The 20,747-nt window shown below is 43.6% G+C and overlaps 1 protein-coding gene across 2 annotated transcripts in view; it reads left to right on the top strand.

The window, feature by feature from the left end:
* Positions 1–20,747, top strand: part of nrbp1 (nuclear receptor binding protein 1) — a 112,701-nt gene that overhangs the window by 78,268 nt on the left and 13,686 nt on the right. For both annotated transcript variants that reach the window (XM_038816237.1, XM_038816228.1), the window contains 8 exons: positions 954–1,037; positions 3,708–3,766; positions 5,083–5,181; positions 11,411–11,543; positions 14,797–14,899; positions 17,153–17,203; positions 17,406–17,541; positions 19,280–19,333. In XM_038816237.1, coding sequence (XP_038672165.1) covers positions 954–1,037; positions 3,708–3,766; positions 5,083–5,181; positions 11,411–11,543; positions 14,797–14,899; positions 17,153–17,203; positions 17,406–17,541; positions 19,280–19,333 — 719 coding nt within the window. The remainder of the gene's footprint in view (positions 1–953; positions 1,038–3,707; positions 3,767–5,082; positions 5,182–11,410; positions 11,544–14,796; positions 14,900–17,152; positions 17,204–17,405; positions 17,542–19,279; positions 19,334–20,747) is intronic.

Here is a 20,747-nt window from a genome sequence, read left to right as displayed (position 1 = left end):
AAAAAAATAATTGGGTACTCTAAATTTATTTTTTAAAACTTTACGAGGATTCCAATAAAATGTTTGTCAAAAAAAAACTTTACTAGGATGCCTTACTGCCGCACCTGGTAAATGTTGCCATGATATTAAGGATGGTCACTATTGCTTCACCTCTGGAATTCAGCTCTCTTGTCCCTGTTTGGACCAAGGCTGTAATTGAGGTCTGGAGAGACTTTGCCTGGTAGAACCTAAACTATGCATTGGGAGTGAATGCTGCTGGATTGAGCTATTCTGATCCCTTCCATTACTTAGATTGAAAGTAGATTGATATTGTAAGTAGGTTGATGGGGCACTAACTGACTGGATTGCGTTTGTCCTATTTTTGGGTGCAGGACATAGATGGGCAATTTTCCACTGCCGGGTAGGTGCCAATGTTGTTTTGGAACAGCTTGGCTAGAGATATGGCTAATTCTGGAGCACAAGTCTTCAGTGCTGCAGCCAGGATGTTGGGACTTATAGACTTTGCTCTATCCAATGCAACAATCCATTTGTTGATGTCACGTGGAGTGAGTTGGATTATCTTGAGATTCGCATCAGTGATGTTGGGATCTCAAAAGGAGGCCGAGATGGATCAGCCACTTGATACGTCTGCACATACTTGTACTCGTGCTCCACCATCATTGGGTGGGTTATTCATGGAGTCTCCTTCACCCATTAGAAGCGATGAGCAGAAAATTGACAACAAAATAATGAAAAGGAAGATAACTTTTTTCATAAAATAAGATTTCTATTTTTCATTTTGAAAGTATGAGATACTGGAGCAGTCAACATTCAGGCAAGGAGTGAACACCTTGAGTAGGGATGGAGGAACAAATTCCCTTCTGTGCAATCTGATGAATACTGAAGACCAATATTGTATAATGCTTTCTTTTCATCGGTTTTCTGTAACTTCCAAACATTTTTATCTTTCACAGTTGCACCTGATACAATTAACAACCATGTGAAAACGTGTAGAGAGGAACAGAAGAACCTGCACTTTTTTGCTCCAGAATATGGAGGTAAACATCAATTTACAATCTAATTAAGCTCAATGGTAACAATATGGATTAAATTGGGTATTTAACAATGGGGACATAAGTCGTTTCATTACCATATACCTGTCGCCACCTTGGAGGACATTTCAAATGAAGTTGAATAAATGCCATCTGTTGCTGAATGTGGGATATTGCTGATGTGTTTTTTGTATTGTTGTGAATGTAAGCTATTTTAGTTTAGTTACTTAGCTGATATGTGACATAAACAAGATAATGATGAGCTGTGGGTTTCTATATATGTCCCACTTCTGGCTTTGACCGTTGTGATCCACTTGAAATGCTTATACAAAAACTAGGTCCATTTATTTGTAGGATATAAATAGAATCCCACAGCTCCTCATTGTGGATCTGTTTCCCTTTCCCACCCACATTCCTTTAACCATGAACGTGCCTGCAAACAGTTATATTTGGAATCATTCACTCGCAAAGGGAATCAATGTGACGTTCTGCTATCCAGTTAATTCACAATGTTATCTTGGTGTTTCTTATTTCAGGAAACAATTTTGTTTTTACAGTTAAAGTTAATTTAATATCACCCTCAGTTCAACAAAAATCGTTCTTAAATAATGGCTGAAATGCTTGCCGAATTTTCCTGTTATTGAAATCTGTCCTAGTAACCAGAATCCAAAGATTTTGATCTCTGGTTATTTCAAAAGGCCCTTGCTTTTTTTACTCCAGATTAGAAATTTAATGTGTTTTAAGTGGAAGGCATGGGAGAAAAGTTGCTCTGATTGAACATTGTTCCAAGTTTACTGTGTGGGAAAGACATCTAGTTCTCCTGAACTCTTCTGCACAAGTCAGACTTGTTCAGAATGGTGTAACTGCTGCAGTACTGCCTGCTGTCAGAATTGATGGTGAAAGCGCTAAAGGCTTTGTCCATACAGATGGTTTTAATGACACGTTTACGGTAGTTTAGCCACTGCTGCTTTTTAAGTTGTGTAGAGATCAAAATTGCCCCTAGTGTGCAACATTGGAACTGCTACTGCGCAGGAGGAACTGTTTTCAGCTGAAAAGGCTTTGCACCAGATGTAAAACTGAGCTTTTGAGCAGGAACCTTCTCCAGAGATTAGACAAAGAACCTTCAGTGTTGTTTATGTCATATAATTGCTTTGTGCAGATGGTTACAGCACAACCTCCTGATTACAGCCCTAACTCAAAAGCTTGCAGTTAGATAGTCATATAATGCATTTAGTTCCCTGACAAGGCTACATTTCAGAGCCTGAAGTATGAATTGACTTATTTGAAACTCTGCATTTTTGGTAAATGGAAAGCAATCTCACCTTGAGGCGGATGAGAAAATTGGGATGCTCATGAGCAGCACTGCAGGAAGTGCAGACAATGCCTGCATTCCTTTATGATTTTGATAGGGCAGCACGGTGGTGCAGTGGTTAATGCTGCTGCCTCACGGCGCTGAGGTCTCAGGTTCGATCCTGGCTCTGGGTCACCGTCCGTGTGGAGTTTGCACATTCTCCCCGTGTCTGCGTGGGTTTCGCCCCCACAACCCAAAAGATGTGCATGGCAGGTGAATTGGCCATGCTAAATTGGCCCTTAATTGGAAAAAATGAATTGGGTACTCTAAAAAAATTTTTTAATCTATGATTTTGATTATCTTCTTCAATACCATAATTCCTACCGAGCTTAATAACTGAAATTCCCATTCAAGTGAGCTGGTGAACCACATGGCACCGAGGACCTGAGTTTGATCCCAGTCCTGGGTCATTGTCCATGTGGAGTTTGCACATTCTGTGTCTCCGTGGGTCTCACCCCCACACCCAAAGATGTGCAGGAGAGGTGGATTGCCACGCTAAATTGGCTCTTAATTGGTATAAAAAAACAATTGGGTACTCTACTTTTTTTTTTTAGAAAGTGAGCCAATGAACCATCAATGACTGACTTGGTCGCAGTCACCTTCTGTCATGTCTGCCAAAGCAAGTGGTAATTTGACTCTTGAGGCCAGTCAGTCTGGCCTCAATATGATCACCAAACATGCCAGTTTCTTTCAAAACCTACAATATCTAAAGCAAAACTATAATTTACTGTCAGGGGCAGCATGGTGGTTAGCATAAATGCTTCACAGCTCCAGGGTCCCAGGTTCGATTCCCGGCTGGGTCACTGTCTGTGTGGAGTCTGCATGTCCTCCCCGCGTGTGCGTGGGTTTCCTCCGGGTGCTCCGGTTTCCTCCCACAGTCCAAAGATGTGCGGGTTAGGTGGATTGGCCATGCTAAATTGCCCGTAGTGACCTAAAAAGTAAGGTTAGCGGGGGGGGGGGGGTGTTGTTGGGTTACGGGTATAGGGTGGATACGTGGGTTTGAGTAGGGTGATCATGGCTCGGCACAACATCGAGGGCCGAAGGGCCTGTTCTGTGCTGTACTGTTCTATGTTCTAAATGTTGGGATTGAAGTCTTTAATCCAATTAATCCTGCTGAATTTGAACCTAGATATGAATCCTAAAAGGGCCCGTTTTCAAATGTGTGCTATCCAATCCCTGTAACTGTCTTGTACATGCTTGCAAAGAGGAAGCCGAAAGAGAAGTTCCTGCGTTGAGGATGGTACTGTTTTTGTTTCTTAGGGTATCATAAAATGCAAGTGCAATTTTTTTTGGTAATCTAATAATATATACTGTCTTTTTTACAGCTGTAACAAATGTAACTACGGCAGTTGATATTTATTCATTTGGAATGTGTGCATTAGAGGTATGTGATCAATGTTAGAAATCTTCTGAAACTGAATTATTTAAAATAAACTGGTGTTGGCTGCATTGCAGTGAAATCAGAAAAGTTATTCTCTTCCTCAATTGGACACTCTCAAGATTAATTTTATCACTTTTATTAATCATGTTAGTACAGTATGTTCAGGCAGTTGATTTTTCTCTTTAAAATCTTGGTGTACAGATGATATAAACAAACTTTGTTTTCTATTCTAGCCACTATCATTCAATCAGGATAGTTATTCAAGGCTGAGGAAAATTTCTTTCTATTGTAAACCCAGTAACTTCATCGTCTGTTATTTCCTTGACATAGTTGGTTCAGTAGTGATCAATGCTCTTTATTGATCTTGGGGATGGGAAGGTATGTTCATTGGCAGACTGATACTTAACTTTCAGGGATGGCACTTAATTTCCATCCCCCTCACGTCATAAAATTGCACCTTTGAAAAAAAAAAATCAGAGTTCCGATGATGGTAAATTCACCCACTCGTGCAACACAATATCAGTCAATAAATCCCAGTTTGACCTGAACTGGGGCAGTCGTCAGAAATGTCCCCATTTAAAAGTTTAGTTGCTAAGCACGGTTTTGTTAAATTTTTTTGCATGTCCAAATCATGCATTATTTATCACCGCACAAACCTGAAATGAACCTTTCAGGCTGCTGCTGTGTGGCTGTGCAGCGTAACAGGAACATTAACAATAGGGTGCTATATTTTACTACCTTATGCCTCAACAAGGAAACGGAAGCATCACCAAAATTCCTTCAGATTTTCTATCCATTGACACCACTGTGAATGTAAAGTGCATGTGTGTGGATGCTGGGCATTAATGCTATGGTTGAACTGTCACTCACTGTTGTGGGTGACATAATTAGATGGTTGCTGACATACAAAACTACATACTGGGTAGTGCAAGGCAAACTTATTGAAAATAATTAAAGTAGAAAAGTAAAGATAACAGCAGTTTTATCGCAATAAATCAAGCGTCTTGATGGTTGGACTAATCCTCAAATCAATATTGGTATGCTGAAAGGAATTGTGAATTATATTGGATGTAGATTTTTAACCTTGTGCTGTAATATGCTAAACTCTTAAAGTCTATTGAGTGGGTTTTGTTATGAATTGTAAATGTCCATTGAGAGGCTAACTTGTGATGTAATTAAGTTATTGGTGTGAAGGGAGGTCAGAAAGACAATCTGAAGTGAACTTCCATACTGGCAATCATAATTGGTTAACAATAATTAACATACAGTTGTCCAATTTGTGTGAATCTATTGGTCACTGCTGACTTTTGATGATCTAGATGGCAGTATTGGAGATCCAGGGTAATGGAGAATCATCATATGTGTCACAAGAAGCAATCAATAATGCAATCCAGTCACTAGAAGATACTCTGCAGCGAGTAAGTATTATCAGTTCAACAATAAAAACTAAATGCTTACGTACTCTGCTCTTTTGAGCATAACCAGTCGTAGCCAGAAAATCAACCTACACTAGCTTTTCTTTCCTTGCTCCTGTACTGTTTATTCTGGTGTTCCCCAAAAGATCTATTCTTGACATTCTTCTATTTTCTACATGTTCATTAATCTGTACATGTAGCTTATTCAGTTTTGAAATGCAAACGTTTGATTATTCCAGGATTTATTTATTTGAGCAACATGCTATATTATCAACAGAGTGGTATCTTAATTTACTGGTTTGTGGGCAGCACGGTGGTGCAGTGGTCATCACTGCCGCCTCATGGCGCTGAGGACCCAGGTTCGGTCCCAGGCCCCGGGTCACTGTCCATGTGGAGTTTGCACATTCTGCCCGTGTCTGTGTGGGTCTCGTCCCACAACCCAAAGATGTGCAGGCTAGGTGGATTGGCCATGCTAAATTGCCCCTTAATTGGGGAAACAAAAGAATTGGGTACTCTAAATTTATATTTAAAAAAGCAGAAAAAACCTTTGGCGAAATCATGCTGTGCAGAACCAGCCATAGATAAGATATGGGACCTCACTTTTGTATGTCTCGAGCAGCCCATGCAAACTTAGCCTCAGTGAATCAGGAGGACAAATCCTATCATGTACACTACAAGACAAAGGGTGATCAGTTGTATCATTATCCACGAGTTAGACTAGGAATTTTCTGTCGAACATCCCCTGGGTATCTATTAAAGTGAGTTGGAACCGTCCGAAGTCTCCAACTCTAACTCCGAGTTGGAGGCATATTTGGAGAGTTGCAGGCAACGTGGAAACTGTCATCTGATGTTCAAACAATTCCCAATTCTCCAATCTGGAGACTGGAAGATCGGGACCATAATGTATGTTTGGGTAGAATTTGCTGACAATTGTGTACCAAGAATTACACTAACAACCAATTTAAGATTATTAGTTTAGCTCGCGATACACTTGCTGAGAGCTACATATATAATATAACCTTTATTAGTGACACAAGTAGGCTTGCATTAATACTGCAATGAAGTTACTGAGAGATCCTCTCGCCGCCACACTAGTGTCTGTTTACATGGACCTGTTTTCTGCAGGCTAAGAGAATATGTCCAGACATTGCATCTTCATTGAATAAACATGGGCATGGGGCACAGTTGCTCCCTGAAGCATTCACCATGGCAAGGTCTTGACCATTCAGAGCTGACTTGTCCATCAATCAGCATCCATTTTCTCATGCACTAGCGATCAACTATTTGTTTGTTTGGTGCAAATAAGACACTTGAGGCATTAATTGACTGTAAATTATGGGATGCCAGTTGGGGACATGACCTTGTATCTGTGATGATTCACGGTTTGGCAGTTTGCTCCCTTATGGAAATATATTAATTTTCTGGCCCAGAATATAAGTTTGACCACAGCCTGTGGCAGCTCTATAATAAAACCGTAGAGTACACTGAGAAATGGTTCTTGCATTTACCTCAAACCACCTGAATGGGCACCTCCTTCTTTGATGCTTCACTATCATTCACTATAATTAGCTCACTCGGCTAAATCGCTGGCTTTGAAAGCAGGCCAGCAGCACGGTTCGATTCCCGTACCAGCCTCCCCAGACAGGCGCCGGAATGTGGCGACTAGGGACTTTTCACAGTAACTTCATTGAAGCCTACTCGTGACAAGCGATTTTCATTTCATTTTTCATTTCATGGTGAGTTATGATCAGTGGGTCTTTTATTGGCATTTATTGAAAGAGATTACAGGGACAATGCACTGCCTCAAAGAATAACTAAAGTTCACCCAAACCTGATGTCTGTGAAAGGATTAATCATGAATATTCTGTTGCTGTGAGGTAATGGATTTTTAAACTCTCACCTACATTTCACTGTGACTCCTAAAATTTATGGAGAGCTTTGGGAGAGTAGACAAAGACTGTTTCCTCATAAGATCACACAGAGCAACAATGCGATTCATTTTCCAATAAGTCCAAGGATTTGAGGCAGAAACTAGCACATCACTTGAGTTTAACCATCTTTAAAAAAAAAAAAGTGGCAAATTGGACTCCGGTGGCGACATGCAGGGGAGGAGTCACACGAGGTGCTCCTGCCAAATAACTTTACTTAAGCCTTTTTGTCCAATTCTTGAGGGAAATTTGGGCTGAAGTTTGTTTGTATTGATGGTTACGTATCCCACATTAAGGGGATGCCCAAAAGATACCAGACTAGGCAAAAAAAGAATTATCTTTGAACTTGGAAGTTTCGAGAGTCCTGTCTGGTAAAGAAAATGGCAGAGGCTCCTGCGGTATTAAGGTCCACTTCACTAACTGCTGAGATGTTTACAGGCATCTTAGCGGTGGAGCTTCAGAAATTACGCTGGGAGGTCTCTGAGGACCCTTGAGAAACCGATTGAGATGGCGATATCCTCGATTCGAGCAACCTTGGCTAAGGTGGACAAGGTGATTAAGGAGCAGGGCATGGAACTGAAAGAGTTGGGGGTAGCTCTGTCTTTGTCGAGTGATCAGATCACCTTCCTGGAATTGGAGATGGCACGGGTGGCGGCCAATGACAAAATATTAAGGGGCAAGATGCAAGACTTAGAAAATTGGTCTGGAAAATAGAACTTGAGAATGGTTGGAATGCCGTTGTTTTGGAAGTTTTCTGATTTTGAGTGGTTGGGCAAGTACTGGCTTCTGAGTTTGGGTTTCAGCAGATCTGTGCCTTTTTATGCTCTGGGATTTCATCCTCTCCCTTCGCACCCTCGCGCTCGTTGATGGATAGGGTTCTTTTGGTGGTGGTTGTAAGGGAAGGGAAGATGTTAGACATTTATAGTCGGCTTGTGTTGAACAGGTGCAACAGGGTGAGATCAAGAGGAAATGGGAGAGGGAGAAGGGCCAGGTGTTTGAGGAGGAGGGGGGGGGGGGGGGGGGGGGGGGTCGAGCAAGACTCTCCAGAGTCAACTCCACATTCTTGTGCACTAGGCCCAGCCTGATTTCAGGTTAAGGTGGTTCATGGGGTACATCTGACTTGGACACAGATGAGTGGGTTCTTTTCTGAAGTAGATAATGGGTGCGAGCGGTGTTCTGAGAATCCGGCACATCATGAGCGGGATTCTGTGATCCTGAGGCCAAGTGTTGACGCCATCGGAAACGCCATCACCACCAGCAATTCTGGCCCCTACAGGGGGCCACCACGGGAATGGCCCATGCCGCTCCAGCTGCTGATCCTGGCGTCAACTGGGCGGCACGGGGTCCGTGCACGGGGTCCGTGCACCGGCGCCAATGCGCGCATGCGCAGTGGCTCCCTTCTCCGCGCCGGCCCCGACGCAACATGGCATAGGGCTACAGGGGCCAGTGCGGAAGAAAGGAGGCCCCCACCCCGAGAGGCCGGCCCACCGATCGGTCGGCCCCGATCGCGGGCCAGGCCACAGCGGAGGCCCCTCCACAGGCCAGCCCCGGATCCCACTGGCTAAGAGCAGGTGTGAATGCCTCCGGCAGGACTCGGGATTTTTGCGACGGCAGGGGGGGGGGCTGCGTAGAGCGACCCGTGACCTGCACTGCGCCGACCATGCCGGTGCCAATGGCGCCGATTCTCCGCTCTGCAGAGAATCGCGTCAGGGCAGCGTGGTGTGATTCGCGCCGGTCGCGGGGTTTCTCTGGCCCTGCCCCGGGCTGAGAGAATCCTGCTCCGGTATTCACATGTTCTGGTCTTGTTCTAAGCTTATGAGCTTTTGGGTCTCCTTCAGCACCATGTCAGTAACTCTTAGGGTTGAGTTGGAACCTTGCCTTTTGGTGGTTATCTTTGGGGTTTCAGATCTATAGGAGCCTGAAGGCTAGTTCTTTTTTTATTATAAATTTAGAGTACCCAATTCTTTTTTTCCAATTAAGGGGCAATTTAGAGTGACCAATTCACCTACTCTGCACATCTTTGGTTTGTGGGGGTGAGATCCATGCAATCATGGGGAGAATGTGCAAACTCCACACTGACTCAAAGTCATGTTCTGTTTGGATGGAAGTCTTTGGTCCCACCCAATAACATGGAAAAAGTCAAATATATCTTGAGGTCGACCTGAGGTGGCAGCCTGTCATTTGCTATTTCAGGGATGGTCACTGTTGGGAAGGCAGTAATTGGGGAATTGAGCAAAGAAAAGTACAGCACAGAAATAGGCCCTCTGGCCTCCAAGCCTAGTTGATCATGCTGCCCGTCTAACCTAAAACCTATTGCGCTTCTGCGTTCCATGTCACTCTATTCTTATCCTACTTATGTATTTGTCAAAATGCCCTTTAAATGTCGGCAGCGAGTTCTAGGCACCTACTACCCTCTTTTTTTTAAAAACCTTCCCTCGTACATCTCGTCTAAACTTTGCCCCTCGCACCTTTAACCTATGTCCCCTTGTAATTGATTCTTCTACCCTGGGATAAAGCTTCTGACTATCCACTCTATCCATGCCTCTCAGTCACCCCTCAATCTCCGTCGTTCCAGTGAGAACAAACCCAAGTTTATTGAACCTCTCCTCATAGCTAATGCCCTTCATATCTCTTCTGTACCCTTCCCAAAGCCTCCACATCCTCTGGTAGTGTGGTGACTAAAATTGAACACTATAATTCAAGTGCGACCTAACAGGTTCTATACAGCTGCAGCATGACGTGCCATTAAATGCCCCAGACGATGAAGGCAAGCATGCTATATGCCTTCTTGAATACCTTCCCCATCTACAGTGCATTTTCAATTGACTGTGGACCTGTACATACAGATCCCTCTACCTGTCAATACTCTTAAGCGTTCTGCCATTTACTGTATATTTCCCACCTTTATTAGACCTTCCAAATTGCATTTTTTCAGTTTAATCTCCATCTGCCATCTCTCCGCCCAATTCTCTAACCAATCTATATCCTGCTGTATCCTCTGACAGTCCTCATCGCTATCTGTATCACCAACCTTTGTGTAGTCCGCAAGCTTGCTAATCAGACCAATTACATTTTTCTCCAAATCATTTATATATACCAAAAACAGCAAAGGCCCCAACACTGATCCCTGTGGAACACCACTAATCACTGCCCTCTATTCAGAAAAGCACCCTTCCACTGCTACCATCGGGCTTCTATGACTGAGCCAGTTCTGTATCCATCTTGCCAGCTCATCTCTGATCCCGTGTGACTTCACCGTCTGTACCAGTCTGCCATGAGAGACCTTGTTAAAGGCCTCACTCAAGTACATGCAGACAACATCCACTGCCCTACCTTCATCAATCATCTTCGGCACTTCCTCGAGAAACTCCTATCAAGTTAGTGAGACTCCCCTTCACAAAACCATGCAGCCTCTCGCTAATGCAGCCACTTGCTCCCAAATGGGAGTAAATCCTTTCTGGAAGAATACTCTCCAATAATTTCCCTACCACTGACGCAAGGATCACCGACCTGTAATTTTCTGGAATGTCCTTGCTGCCCTTCTTAAACAAAGGAACAACATTAGCTATTCTCCAGTCCTCTGGGACTTCACCTGTAGCCAGTGAGGATACAAGGATTTCTGTCAAGACCCCAGCAATTTCCTTCTTTACCTCCCTCAGTATTCTGGGATAGATTCCATTAGACCCTGGGACTCATGTACCTTGATGGTTTTCATTCTTTATGGGTTTGGTTTTGAGGTGGTGGAGGGGAGCAGGTAAGGTGGCTGAAATATAATTGTTGTATGAATATGGTTGTGAGTGTTGTATTGGAAAAACGCTTTTTAACTTAAAAAAATATATTTTTTAGAGGTAGCTACTGGGAGATGAAAAAATAAAATAATTAAGATTGTCAAAGTGTACTCATTTAAGAAACCAAATGTGTAATCATTTTGTCCTAAATAATATGGGGTAGCACGGTAGCACAGTGGGTAGCACTGTTGCTTCACAGTGCCAGGGACCTGGGTTCAATTCCCGGCTTGGGTCACTGTCTGTGGAATCTGCATGTTCTCCCCGTGTCTGCGTGGGTTTCCTCCGGATGCTTCAGTTTCCTCCCACAAGTCCCTAAAGATGTACTTGTTAGGTTAATTGGACATTCTGAATTCTCGCCCTGTGTATCCGAACAGGCGCCGGAGTGTGACGACTAGAGGATTTTCACAGTAACTTCATTGCAGTGTTATGTAAACCTACTTGTGACAAAGATTATTATCATTGCTATACCTCAAAGTTTAGACTTGCTTTAAAAGTATTTTTCCTTTTTCATGACAGGAATTTATTCAGAAATGTTTGGAGGTTGATCCTGTCAAACGACCCACTGCACGAGAGCTTCTCTTTCACCCAGCTCTGTTTGAAGTACCTTCACTAAAGTTGTTAGCAGCACATTGTATCGTCAGTCATCCTCGTAAGTACTTTTTATGGAAGCTCATTTTTGGAGCTCATCTAGTGTGACCTAAATGCTGAGGTCCGGGGTGTGAATTGTATTGAAGTGTGTTAGAAACTTGTGAAATGTTAATTTGGATTCTCAGTTGAATGGAATTGAACTTTTCAAGCAACTTCATTTGAAAGTGATTTTGCAGACCATTTTTCCATTCACAGTCCAGCTTCTCTGCTACCTCTTAAAAGCAGGGTTTTTCAAAGTGCAGGTCGTGACCCGCGGGCGGGTGTCAGAAGGGTCACTGAGCCCGCTGGAGTAACTGCTCCGCTGTAAAAACAAATTGAATAAGCCATCGACTCAATATGAAGCTCGGAGGGTGCAAGTGTGCCGTAGCTGGCAGCACTCGCAGACGCATCCTTGCATCAAGCCACCGGACAAGCCCTAACCATTGCCCTCAGCATGGATCCAGTTGTAGTTGCTGCTCGAATGCTGTATTCAAAATCTTTTCTCTTCCCAACAGCCTCCCTCTCCTACCTTAGTTAGCATAACAACAATCCCGAGGTGTTAGCATTTTTGCAATAAGCACAAAGGGATCTTTGGTTGAATCTTTGATCCTTGTCCTTGCAACTGCGCCAAACTTTGATCGAATATCAAATTCAACGGCCAGTCGGTGGACCCACCTGATTTTTCACTCGATCGCTGATCATTGGTTTGCCTGACAGTGAGCAACTTATTTAGTCTTTGGCAGTTTTTTAAAAACATGTTTCACTTGCAACACATTGGAATAAAGCAACATATCCACAGCATGTTTCCTTTTCGGTGCTTTGAATGAGCTTTTCTCTATGCAGTTGGACAGTCTTCTGAAAAGCAGTTTCAAGTGGGCAATGTACACTGGTCATGTCATGAGGGGATGGTGCAAACTGGTGTCAAGTTCCACTGTATTGATGATAGGAATTGATAGAGCTGGTGGTTTGTATGTTTTCAACTAGCAACGGTATGGATCTTGGTTGGCCTGCTTTGTAAAAATCGGGACGTTGTATATCGATGTAACCCACTGGTAACCTGAATCTTTGATTTTGAAAACGTGAATGTTCTCATGTTCCAGTTTGAGTGCAGGGTGGGGAGGTAAAAGGGTCCTGGCAAACACTAGGGTTGATGGAACCGGCTGAAGTTGTTGCCGTGGAACGGAGGCATCGGGTAAGACGGCCACATCCTCAATGGAGAGAGTACCTAGCAAGAAGCTGTGGCTGCTCCTTTGCTCCCAGAGAGTCTTTGTTAGTTCTTATTTGAAAATATTTTTATTGGTATTTCAAGTAACAGTCACAGAATAAAAAAGAAACAAAAAGGCTGGGTTTCACTGGTAGCATATCATACAAAGACAAAGAAGAAAACTTACATAGGCTGAACACCCATTCTCTGGCTTCTCGTTGTCCCCATAGCTGTGACTAGGGTTCTAACGCTGAGCAATATTTGCATTTTTACAACAATGTTTGATTTTTCAGAAGTTTGTCTGGTTCCGCTGGGGCCCCTGTCGCTAATATATAATAAGTACAGGGGCTGGTTTAGCTCACTCGGCTAAATCGCTGGCTTTTGAAGCAGGCCAGCAGCACGGTTCGATTCCCGTACCAGCCTCCCCAGACAGGCGCCGGAATGTGGCGACTAGGGGCTTTTCACAGTAACTTCAATGAAGCCTACTCGTGACAAGCGATTTTCATTTTTCAGTAGAAAGTTGATTACACAATGGCTGTCAAATAGTTATACCGCTCCAACAACACTAGAGTAGCACAACACCATCCGGGACAAAGCAGGCATGATTCGCACCCCATATATGATCTTAAACATTTCATTCCCTCCACCACCAACGTACAGTGATGCACTGCAGGAATTAAACCAAAACTCATTCGCCAGCAGCTTCCAAGCCCACAACATCTGCCACCTAGAAGGACAAGGGCAGCAGATGCATTGGAACACCGCCACCTGCAAGGTCCCTCCAAGCCACACACCGTCTTGACTTGAAACTATATCGTTGATCCTTCACGGGCTGAGTCAAGTGAGTGGCACGGTAGCACAGTGGTTAGCACAGTTCCTTCACAGTCCCAGGGTCCAGGGTTCAATTCCTGGCTTGGGTCACTGTCTGTGCGGAGTCTGCACGTTCTCCCCATGGCTGCGGGGGGTCTCATCCGGGCGCTCAGCGTTCCTCCCACACGTCCCGAAAGACATGCTTGTTTGGTGAATTGGACATTCTGAATTCTCCCTCTGTGTGTGCCCAAACAGACGCCGGAATGGGGCGACTAGGGAATTTTCACAGTAACATCATTGCAGTGTTAATGTAAGCTATAATAATGAAGATTATATTTAAAAATCCGGGGCAGCATGGCGGCGCAGTGGGTTAGCCCTGCTGGCTCACGGGTGCCGAGGTCCCAGGTTCGATTCTGGCTCACTGTCCGTGTGGAGTTTGCACGTTCTCCCCATGTTTGCATGGGTTTTGCCCTCGCAACCCAAAGATGTTGTGTTGTGTTCCCGTACCAGCCTCCCCGGACAGGCGCCGGAATGTGGCGACTAGGGGCTTTTCACAGTAACTTCATTGAAGCCTACTCGTGACAATAAGCGATTTTCATTTTCATGTGCAGGCTAGGTGGATTGACCATGCTAAATTGCCCTTTAATTGGAAAAAATGAATTGGGTACTCTAAATTTATATTTTAAAAAAAGAAGAAAAAAATATTTTAAAATCCGGGAACTTCCTTCCTAACAGCATTGTGGGTGCACTTACATACACCAACATGGACTGGAACGGTTCAGGAAGGCAACTGACTATCACCACCTTATGGGCAATTGGGGATGGACAATAAACGCTGACCTAGCCAGTGAAGCCAACATCCCATGGACAAACAATTTTTTTTTAAAGCTTGTACAGCAATAAACCTTTTTAATTGACAATGTAGGTCCAGTGTTTGAAGAATTCGTTCTGATTACGGTTGTATTGTAAAGCTTTTTTCTGCCTCTATAGGTCTTCTGGGTATCTCAGATTTCGCTTAAGCGCTATTTATTTCTATGAAACATTGAATTTGAAAACATGCTAGATCTGTGGGTTTATGAATTACCTACCCAAGACTTTGTTTATATTTTTAAAAATTGAAATCCCCACTTGCCTGAAATCATTTTCTTGTCAAAATCAAATTAGAATGAAGGCGGTATCTATTTTTAATTTAAAATGGGAATTGTTTCTTCAGTGTCCTCTTAACAGGCTGGGCAAGATGTAATTATGTCTTCTCTTACAGACATGATTCCTGAAAATGCTTTGGAAGAAATAACAAAAAGCATGGACATGAATGCAGTTCTAGCAGAGATTTTCCATCAAGATGCAGAGGGAGTACAGATCAGGTATTATAAGCATGAGCAGCTGTTTTAACTTTTAGACATACTGGCTCCATTCGAGTGATTCTATGCGCTGCATCCATGAGAAAATGTTCCACTTTCTTTCCTGGCCAAATTTGCTTCTGTTTTTGATAAACTTTAGCCATTGCTATACTAGATTTTACACACTAGGTTACAGTCAGCGACTAGAAGTCTGCTGATGATTTTCATTGGCCCCTAAAAATTAGATTATCTGCTTTATAAAATTGGGGCTATTTGCAAATGTAAACTATTAGTTGTCCAATACCTAATGTAGTTAATTAATAGCTAGCCTATTGAAAGGAAATCTATTTTCTCATTTATTTCACATAGCATCAAGCTATGAGCGGCCCAGTGGTTAGCCTCACAGCGCCAGGGAGCGGGTTCCATTCCAAACTTGGGTGACTGTCTGTGTGGACTCTGCACGTTCTCCCCGTGTCTGTGTGGTTTTCCTCTGGGTGCTCTGATTTCCTCCCACAGTCCAAAGTTCCCCATTGGTGTCCAGGGATGTGCAGGTTAGGTTATGGGGATTGGGCGGGCAGCTGAGTCGACCTCGGTAGTGTGTTTGGATAGTTGGTGCAGGCTTGATGGGCCGAATAGCCCCCTTCTGCACTGTAGAGATTCTATGATTTCTCTATGACAACATTCTAGCAAAGGTACTGATGACTTGTGTTCCAGAACTAGCTGTGCCTATGACCAAACTGTTCTCGTGCAGATACAGCAGTGGCATGTCCTGACAATATGGAAAATCACACGTGTGTCCTGCCCACAAAAATGAAGACAAATCTAATCTGGCCAAATACCACCCCAACAGCCTCATAAGAATTAGGAGCAGGAGTAGGCCATCTGGCCCCTCAAGCCTGCTCCGCCATTCAATGAGATCATGGCTGATCTTTTGTGGACTCCGCTCCACTTTCCGGCCTGAACACCATAACCCTTAATCTCCACTATCAACAGAGTTAAGTGCTCTGAAGTGGCATTTCCTCAGCAATAACCTGTTCACATCAGTTTGGTTCTGCTGGGACCACTCCGCTTCTGACCTTATTATATAGACTTGGTTCAAACATCGACAGAATGCCCTCCACCCCACAGGTCAGGTGATACTTACTGCCCTTGACATTCAGGCAGTATTTGACCGAGTGCCTTCAAGGAAATCACCGGGAATTGAAGAAAGCTCTCCATTGGTTGGAGTCATACCCAGCACCAAGGAAGATGCTTGTGGCTGTTGGAGGTTAATCATCTCATCTCCAGGACATCACTGCAGGAATTCCTCAGGGTAGTTTCCCAGGCCCAACCATCTTTGGCTGCTTTATAAATTACCTTCCCTCCCTCATAAATTTTGAAGTGGGAATATTTGCAAATGATTGCACAATTTATGACTCCTCAGATACTGAAGCAGTCAGTGTCTATATGCAGCAAGACCTGGATAATATTCAAACTTGGGCTGATGTGTCGCACAACATTTGTGCCAGGCAATGACCATCTCCAACAAGAGAGGATCTAACCATCTCAACATTCAAAGGCTTTACCATTGCTGAATCTCCCACTATTAACATCCTGGGACATTACCATTAACCAGAAACTGAGCTGGACCAGCCATGTAAGTATTGTAGCTAAAAGAGCAGGTCAGAGGCTGGGAATTCTGGAGAGTGACTTGCCTCCTGACTCCCAAAAACCTGCTCATTACCAAGACAGCAGTGTGATGGCATACTGTCCAATTGGCTGGATAGGAGCAGTTTCAACAACATTCAAGAAGCTTAACACCACCTAGGGTAAGGCAGCCCACTTGATTAGCATCCCATCCACCACATCCAACATCCTTTCCCTCCATCACCGATGCACAGTGGCAGCAGTGTGTACCATCTACAAGGTGCACTGCAGCAACTCACCAAGACTTTGACGACACCTTCGAAATCCATGACCTCTATCACCTGGAAGGACAAGGGCAGCAGATTCATGGCATCACCACTGCCTGCAAGTTTCCCACCAAGTCTCAGAACCCTGATTTGGAACTATATCACTGATCATTCACTCGCTCAAATCAAAAATCATGGAACTCTCTTCCTAACAACACTGGGTGTTCTTACAGCATGTGGACTGCAGCAGTTGATGAAATCAGCCCACTGCCACCTTATCAAGGGCAGTGTAGGAGTGGGCAGTAAATTATGGATTTTCCAGCAGTGCCCACATCCAATAAATAAATAAAGCTTTTTTTCAAGAAAATTCCTTTCTTCCTTCCAGATTCTCCCAGTTTCCTGCACTGGAGTTGGATAAATTTTTAGAGGATGTGAGGTAAGAATTCCACAGTAAGGTTGATAAACAGTTCCCTTCATTGCCTATTACATGGATTAAATTAATCTTGGTTTTATAACTTTTTTGAGAATGTATAAAGGAGCATCACCTGGGAGTTGCTAACCTGAAAGTTAAATATTTGTTTTCTGTACGTACCGTGTACTCTATGCCAGTGACCTTTGATCTTCACTTTAACATGAAGGAATGGTATTTATCCTTTGACTGCGTTTGGAATGCCCATGCCTCAGCAACCACAACAAGAGACTGTGACATCACCTATTATCCCACCATCTGTGAAAACCCCAACACCAGAGCCTGCAGAGCTGGAGACCAGGAAGGTAACAATGTTTCACACTTTGCAAGATTATTTTTCTGCTAAGCCAGTTATCTCAAACTTTTATTGTTCGTGAGCTGCATATGATGCCCTGAGAAGACATTCTTAAGCCAGTGTAGCCCCTGTAATGATGGTTCTCCCATGGTAGTGTTAGGTGTGGAATTCCATACAGGAGGTAGAGGGAAGTGGGGTTGGCCAAGGCGAGGGATCTGTATTTGGAGGAAGGGTTTGCCAGTCTGGAGGAGCTAAGGTAGAGCTGCCGAGGGGGAGTGAGTGCAGGTTAGGGACTTTGTGCGAAAGGTCTGGAGTGGATTCCCTAGGTTGCTGGGATACGCCCTGCTGGAGCGACTGCTGTTTCCAGATGTGGAAGGGGAGGAAGAATTGGGGATATATACAAGTGGCTGGGGGGGCAGGGAGGCGAGCGGGTGGTGAAGATCAAGGAAAAATGGAAAGGGGAGTTTGGAGGGAGATCAATTAGAGAGTATGGAGTGAGGCACTGCGTACGGTAAACAGGACCACCTCTTGTGCAAGAATGAGCCTGATACAGTTTAAGGTGGTGCACAGGGTGCATATGACTCGGGCGAGAATGAGTGGGTTCGTTCAAGGGGTAGTTGAGGTTTGAGTGTAAGAGGTTTGGACGGGGGGCCAGCATATCACACGCGCATGTTTTGGGGTTGCAAAAAATTGGCAAGATTCTGAGCGGAAGTGTTCATGGTCTTAGTGAGGATAGTGGAGGAGGAGGTGGACCTGGACCCTTTGGCGATATTTGGGGTTTCGGAGAAGTCGGAGCTCGTGGAGAGGAGGAAGGCCGATGTCATGGCCTTCGCCCCTCTGATTGCATGGTGGCGAATTTTGCTGGAGTGGGGGTCGGCATCGCCACCGGGGGTAGCGGCTGGTTGGGTGACCTGTGTGACTTCCTGCAGTTGGAGAAGATAAAATGAGTTAAGGGGCTCTGTAGAGGGGTTTGAGAAAAGGTGGGGGATGTTTGTGACCGTGTTTGAGGAGCTGTTCGTTGTGGGGGGGTGAAAAAGGGGGGGAAATGTGTACATTATATAGTTGATTGCTGGGAAGTATGTTATGTTGTATTTATGAAGTATTTATGTTGTAACCTGTTTCTATACATATCTGTAATAAAATAAATGTTTTCATAGTTGGCATTCCAGGATATTAAACGAACACCAATGAACACTAATTCAGTTAGAATGATAGCCCCATCGTGTTGGGGCTCTCATGCCACCTTCACTACCAATTAGTACATGTCAAATCAACTTTGGTGAAGTACCACGTTGCAATCTTGGTTAGTAAGTACTTTAATCACAGTGCATTGGTGATGCACAGCTACTAAGCCCACCCATTTAAAGTCTTGTTTTTCAAAGATCTCCAGTGACTTGGCCTCCTACAAGCTTTCTTTTATATTTTGTGAGATGCTCAGTCACAATAGGTTAGAATTTTGCAGGCCCAGTGAGCTGCATTACTATTTCATTAATGTAAAAGCAAAATACTGCGGATGCTGGAAATAGCCCATATAAACAGAAAATCTGGAAAAACACAATGGGTCTGGCAGAGGGAAACAGAGTTAATGTTTCGAGTCTGTTTGACTCTTCAGAACTTCTTACTTGCATTTTCCTTTTGTGGATTTAAAATAACCTGGAAGTAAAATTATTAGTTTAATATCCACCTGCTCTGATGGAAGTGATGCAAGAACTGACCGCATTATTTTTTATTCTTTTGTATTTTCATAGGTCGTTCAGATGCATTGCAATATTGAGCCAGTTGATGAAGGAGCCAAGCATCATGTAAGCTCCTTCTCTTCTATTAAATAAATACTGTGCTGATAGTTTCTTGTACGTATTTGTTTCCCCACAGCTAGCTATATTCAAGCTGTGTGAATGCTAATACTGATGTTGAACGAGTGTATATTTATGACAGATTAGAGCACAGTCAGACAACTCACTGATGTAATTTGAAAGCACGACTCACAGCCAACCTGTGTTTAAAAATTGCGCTGCTATTGCAACTAGGTGTGTTATCTGACGCAATGTATCGTACAGGCAATTTATTTGTATTGGCAATTAGACAACTCACAAGAGGAAAAATTGTGTCCCATATTATTGCCTCTTAAATAGTTGTGCTGATTTTGTTTTAAAGAGTGGAAAGAACCTTGCTAATTCATATTCAATTAGTGATATTTTTCTTTTAAAACCTCAGGCAAGGGCAGCACGGTGGCGCAGTGGGTTAGCCCTGTTGCCTCAGGGCGCCGAGGTCCCAGGTTCGATCACGGCTCTGGGTCACTGCCCGTGTGGAGTTTGCACATTCTCCCCGTGTTTGCGTGGGTTTCGCCCCCACAACCCAAAGATGTGCAGGCTAGGTGGATTGGTCATGCTAAATTGCCCCTTAATTGGAAAAAATGAATTGGGTACTTAAATTTTTATTTTTTTTAAATAATTTTTATTGAGAAATTTTGATTTTATACAACAATAACGCACCTTAGTAAAATACCGAAAATAACAATGATATTAACAATCATATACATTCACCCCATCCCCATGAACAACCCAGCATTTTAACAACAACGCAAATTAATACACTATAAAGTTACAGAATAAACACTACAATAATGCGCACCCCCCCCCCCCCCCCCCGGGTTGCTGCTGCTATTGACCCAGTTACCTATCTCTGAGCCAGGAAGTCCAGAAAAGGCTGCCATCGTTTATAGAACCCTTGTATTGATCCTCTCAGGGCAAATTTGACCTTTTGGGTACTTAAATTTTAAAAAACAAATCTGAGGCAGTCGGGAATAGGACAATTTGATCTAGCATTTATCACTAAATTTGCTTTCTTTAGACTTTTATGGTTGAAAAAAACTCTCTGATGTCTGGGGCCATCGAAATGAGCATCAATTAACTGCTTGTTGGAGCAACTCTAAACTGACCCCTCATATGTCCTTACTAGATATTCGTACAGGAACACTAAATGATCACAAATCTTCCCCACCCCAATTCTGTTTTTCCCCATCCAGACTCCAAATCCAGCTTTGCTATGAGCAACTGCTGTCCGTCTTCATCAATTGGGAGCATTTGAGCCTCTTGAGTCAGAGGTTGTGGATTTAAGTCCTATTCAAGGATGTGTCGGGCATCGCTAAGGGAGGGGTTTGCATCTTTGGAATTATGTTTTAACCCCCCCCCCCTCTGACAGTTGATACAATTTGGA

Source organism: Scyliorhinus canicula, chromosome 1 (assembly GCF_902713615.1).
Source record: "Scyliorhinus canicula chromosome 1, sScyCan1.1, whole genome shotgun sequence".
In the NCBI taxonomy this organism is placed as follows: domain Eukaryota; kingdom Metazoa; phylum Chordata; class Chondrichthyes; order Carcharhiniformes; family Scyliorhinidae; genus Scyliorhinus; species Scyliorhinus canicula.
The sequence above is the reverse complement of the archived record's forward strand: the minus strand, read 5'-3'. Positions and strand labels throughout refer to the sequence as shown.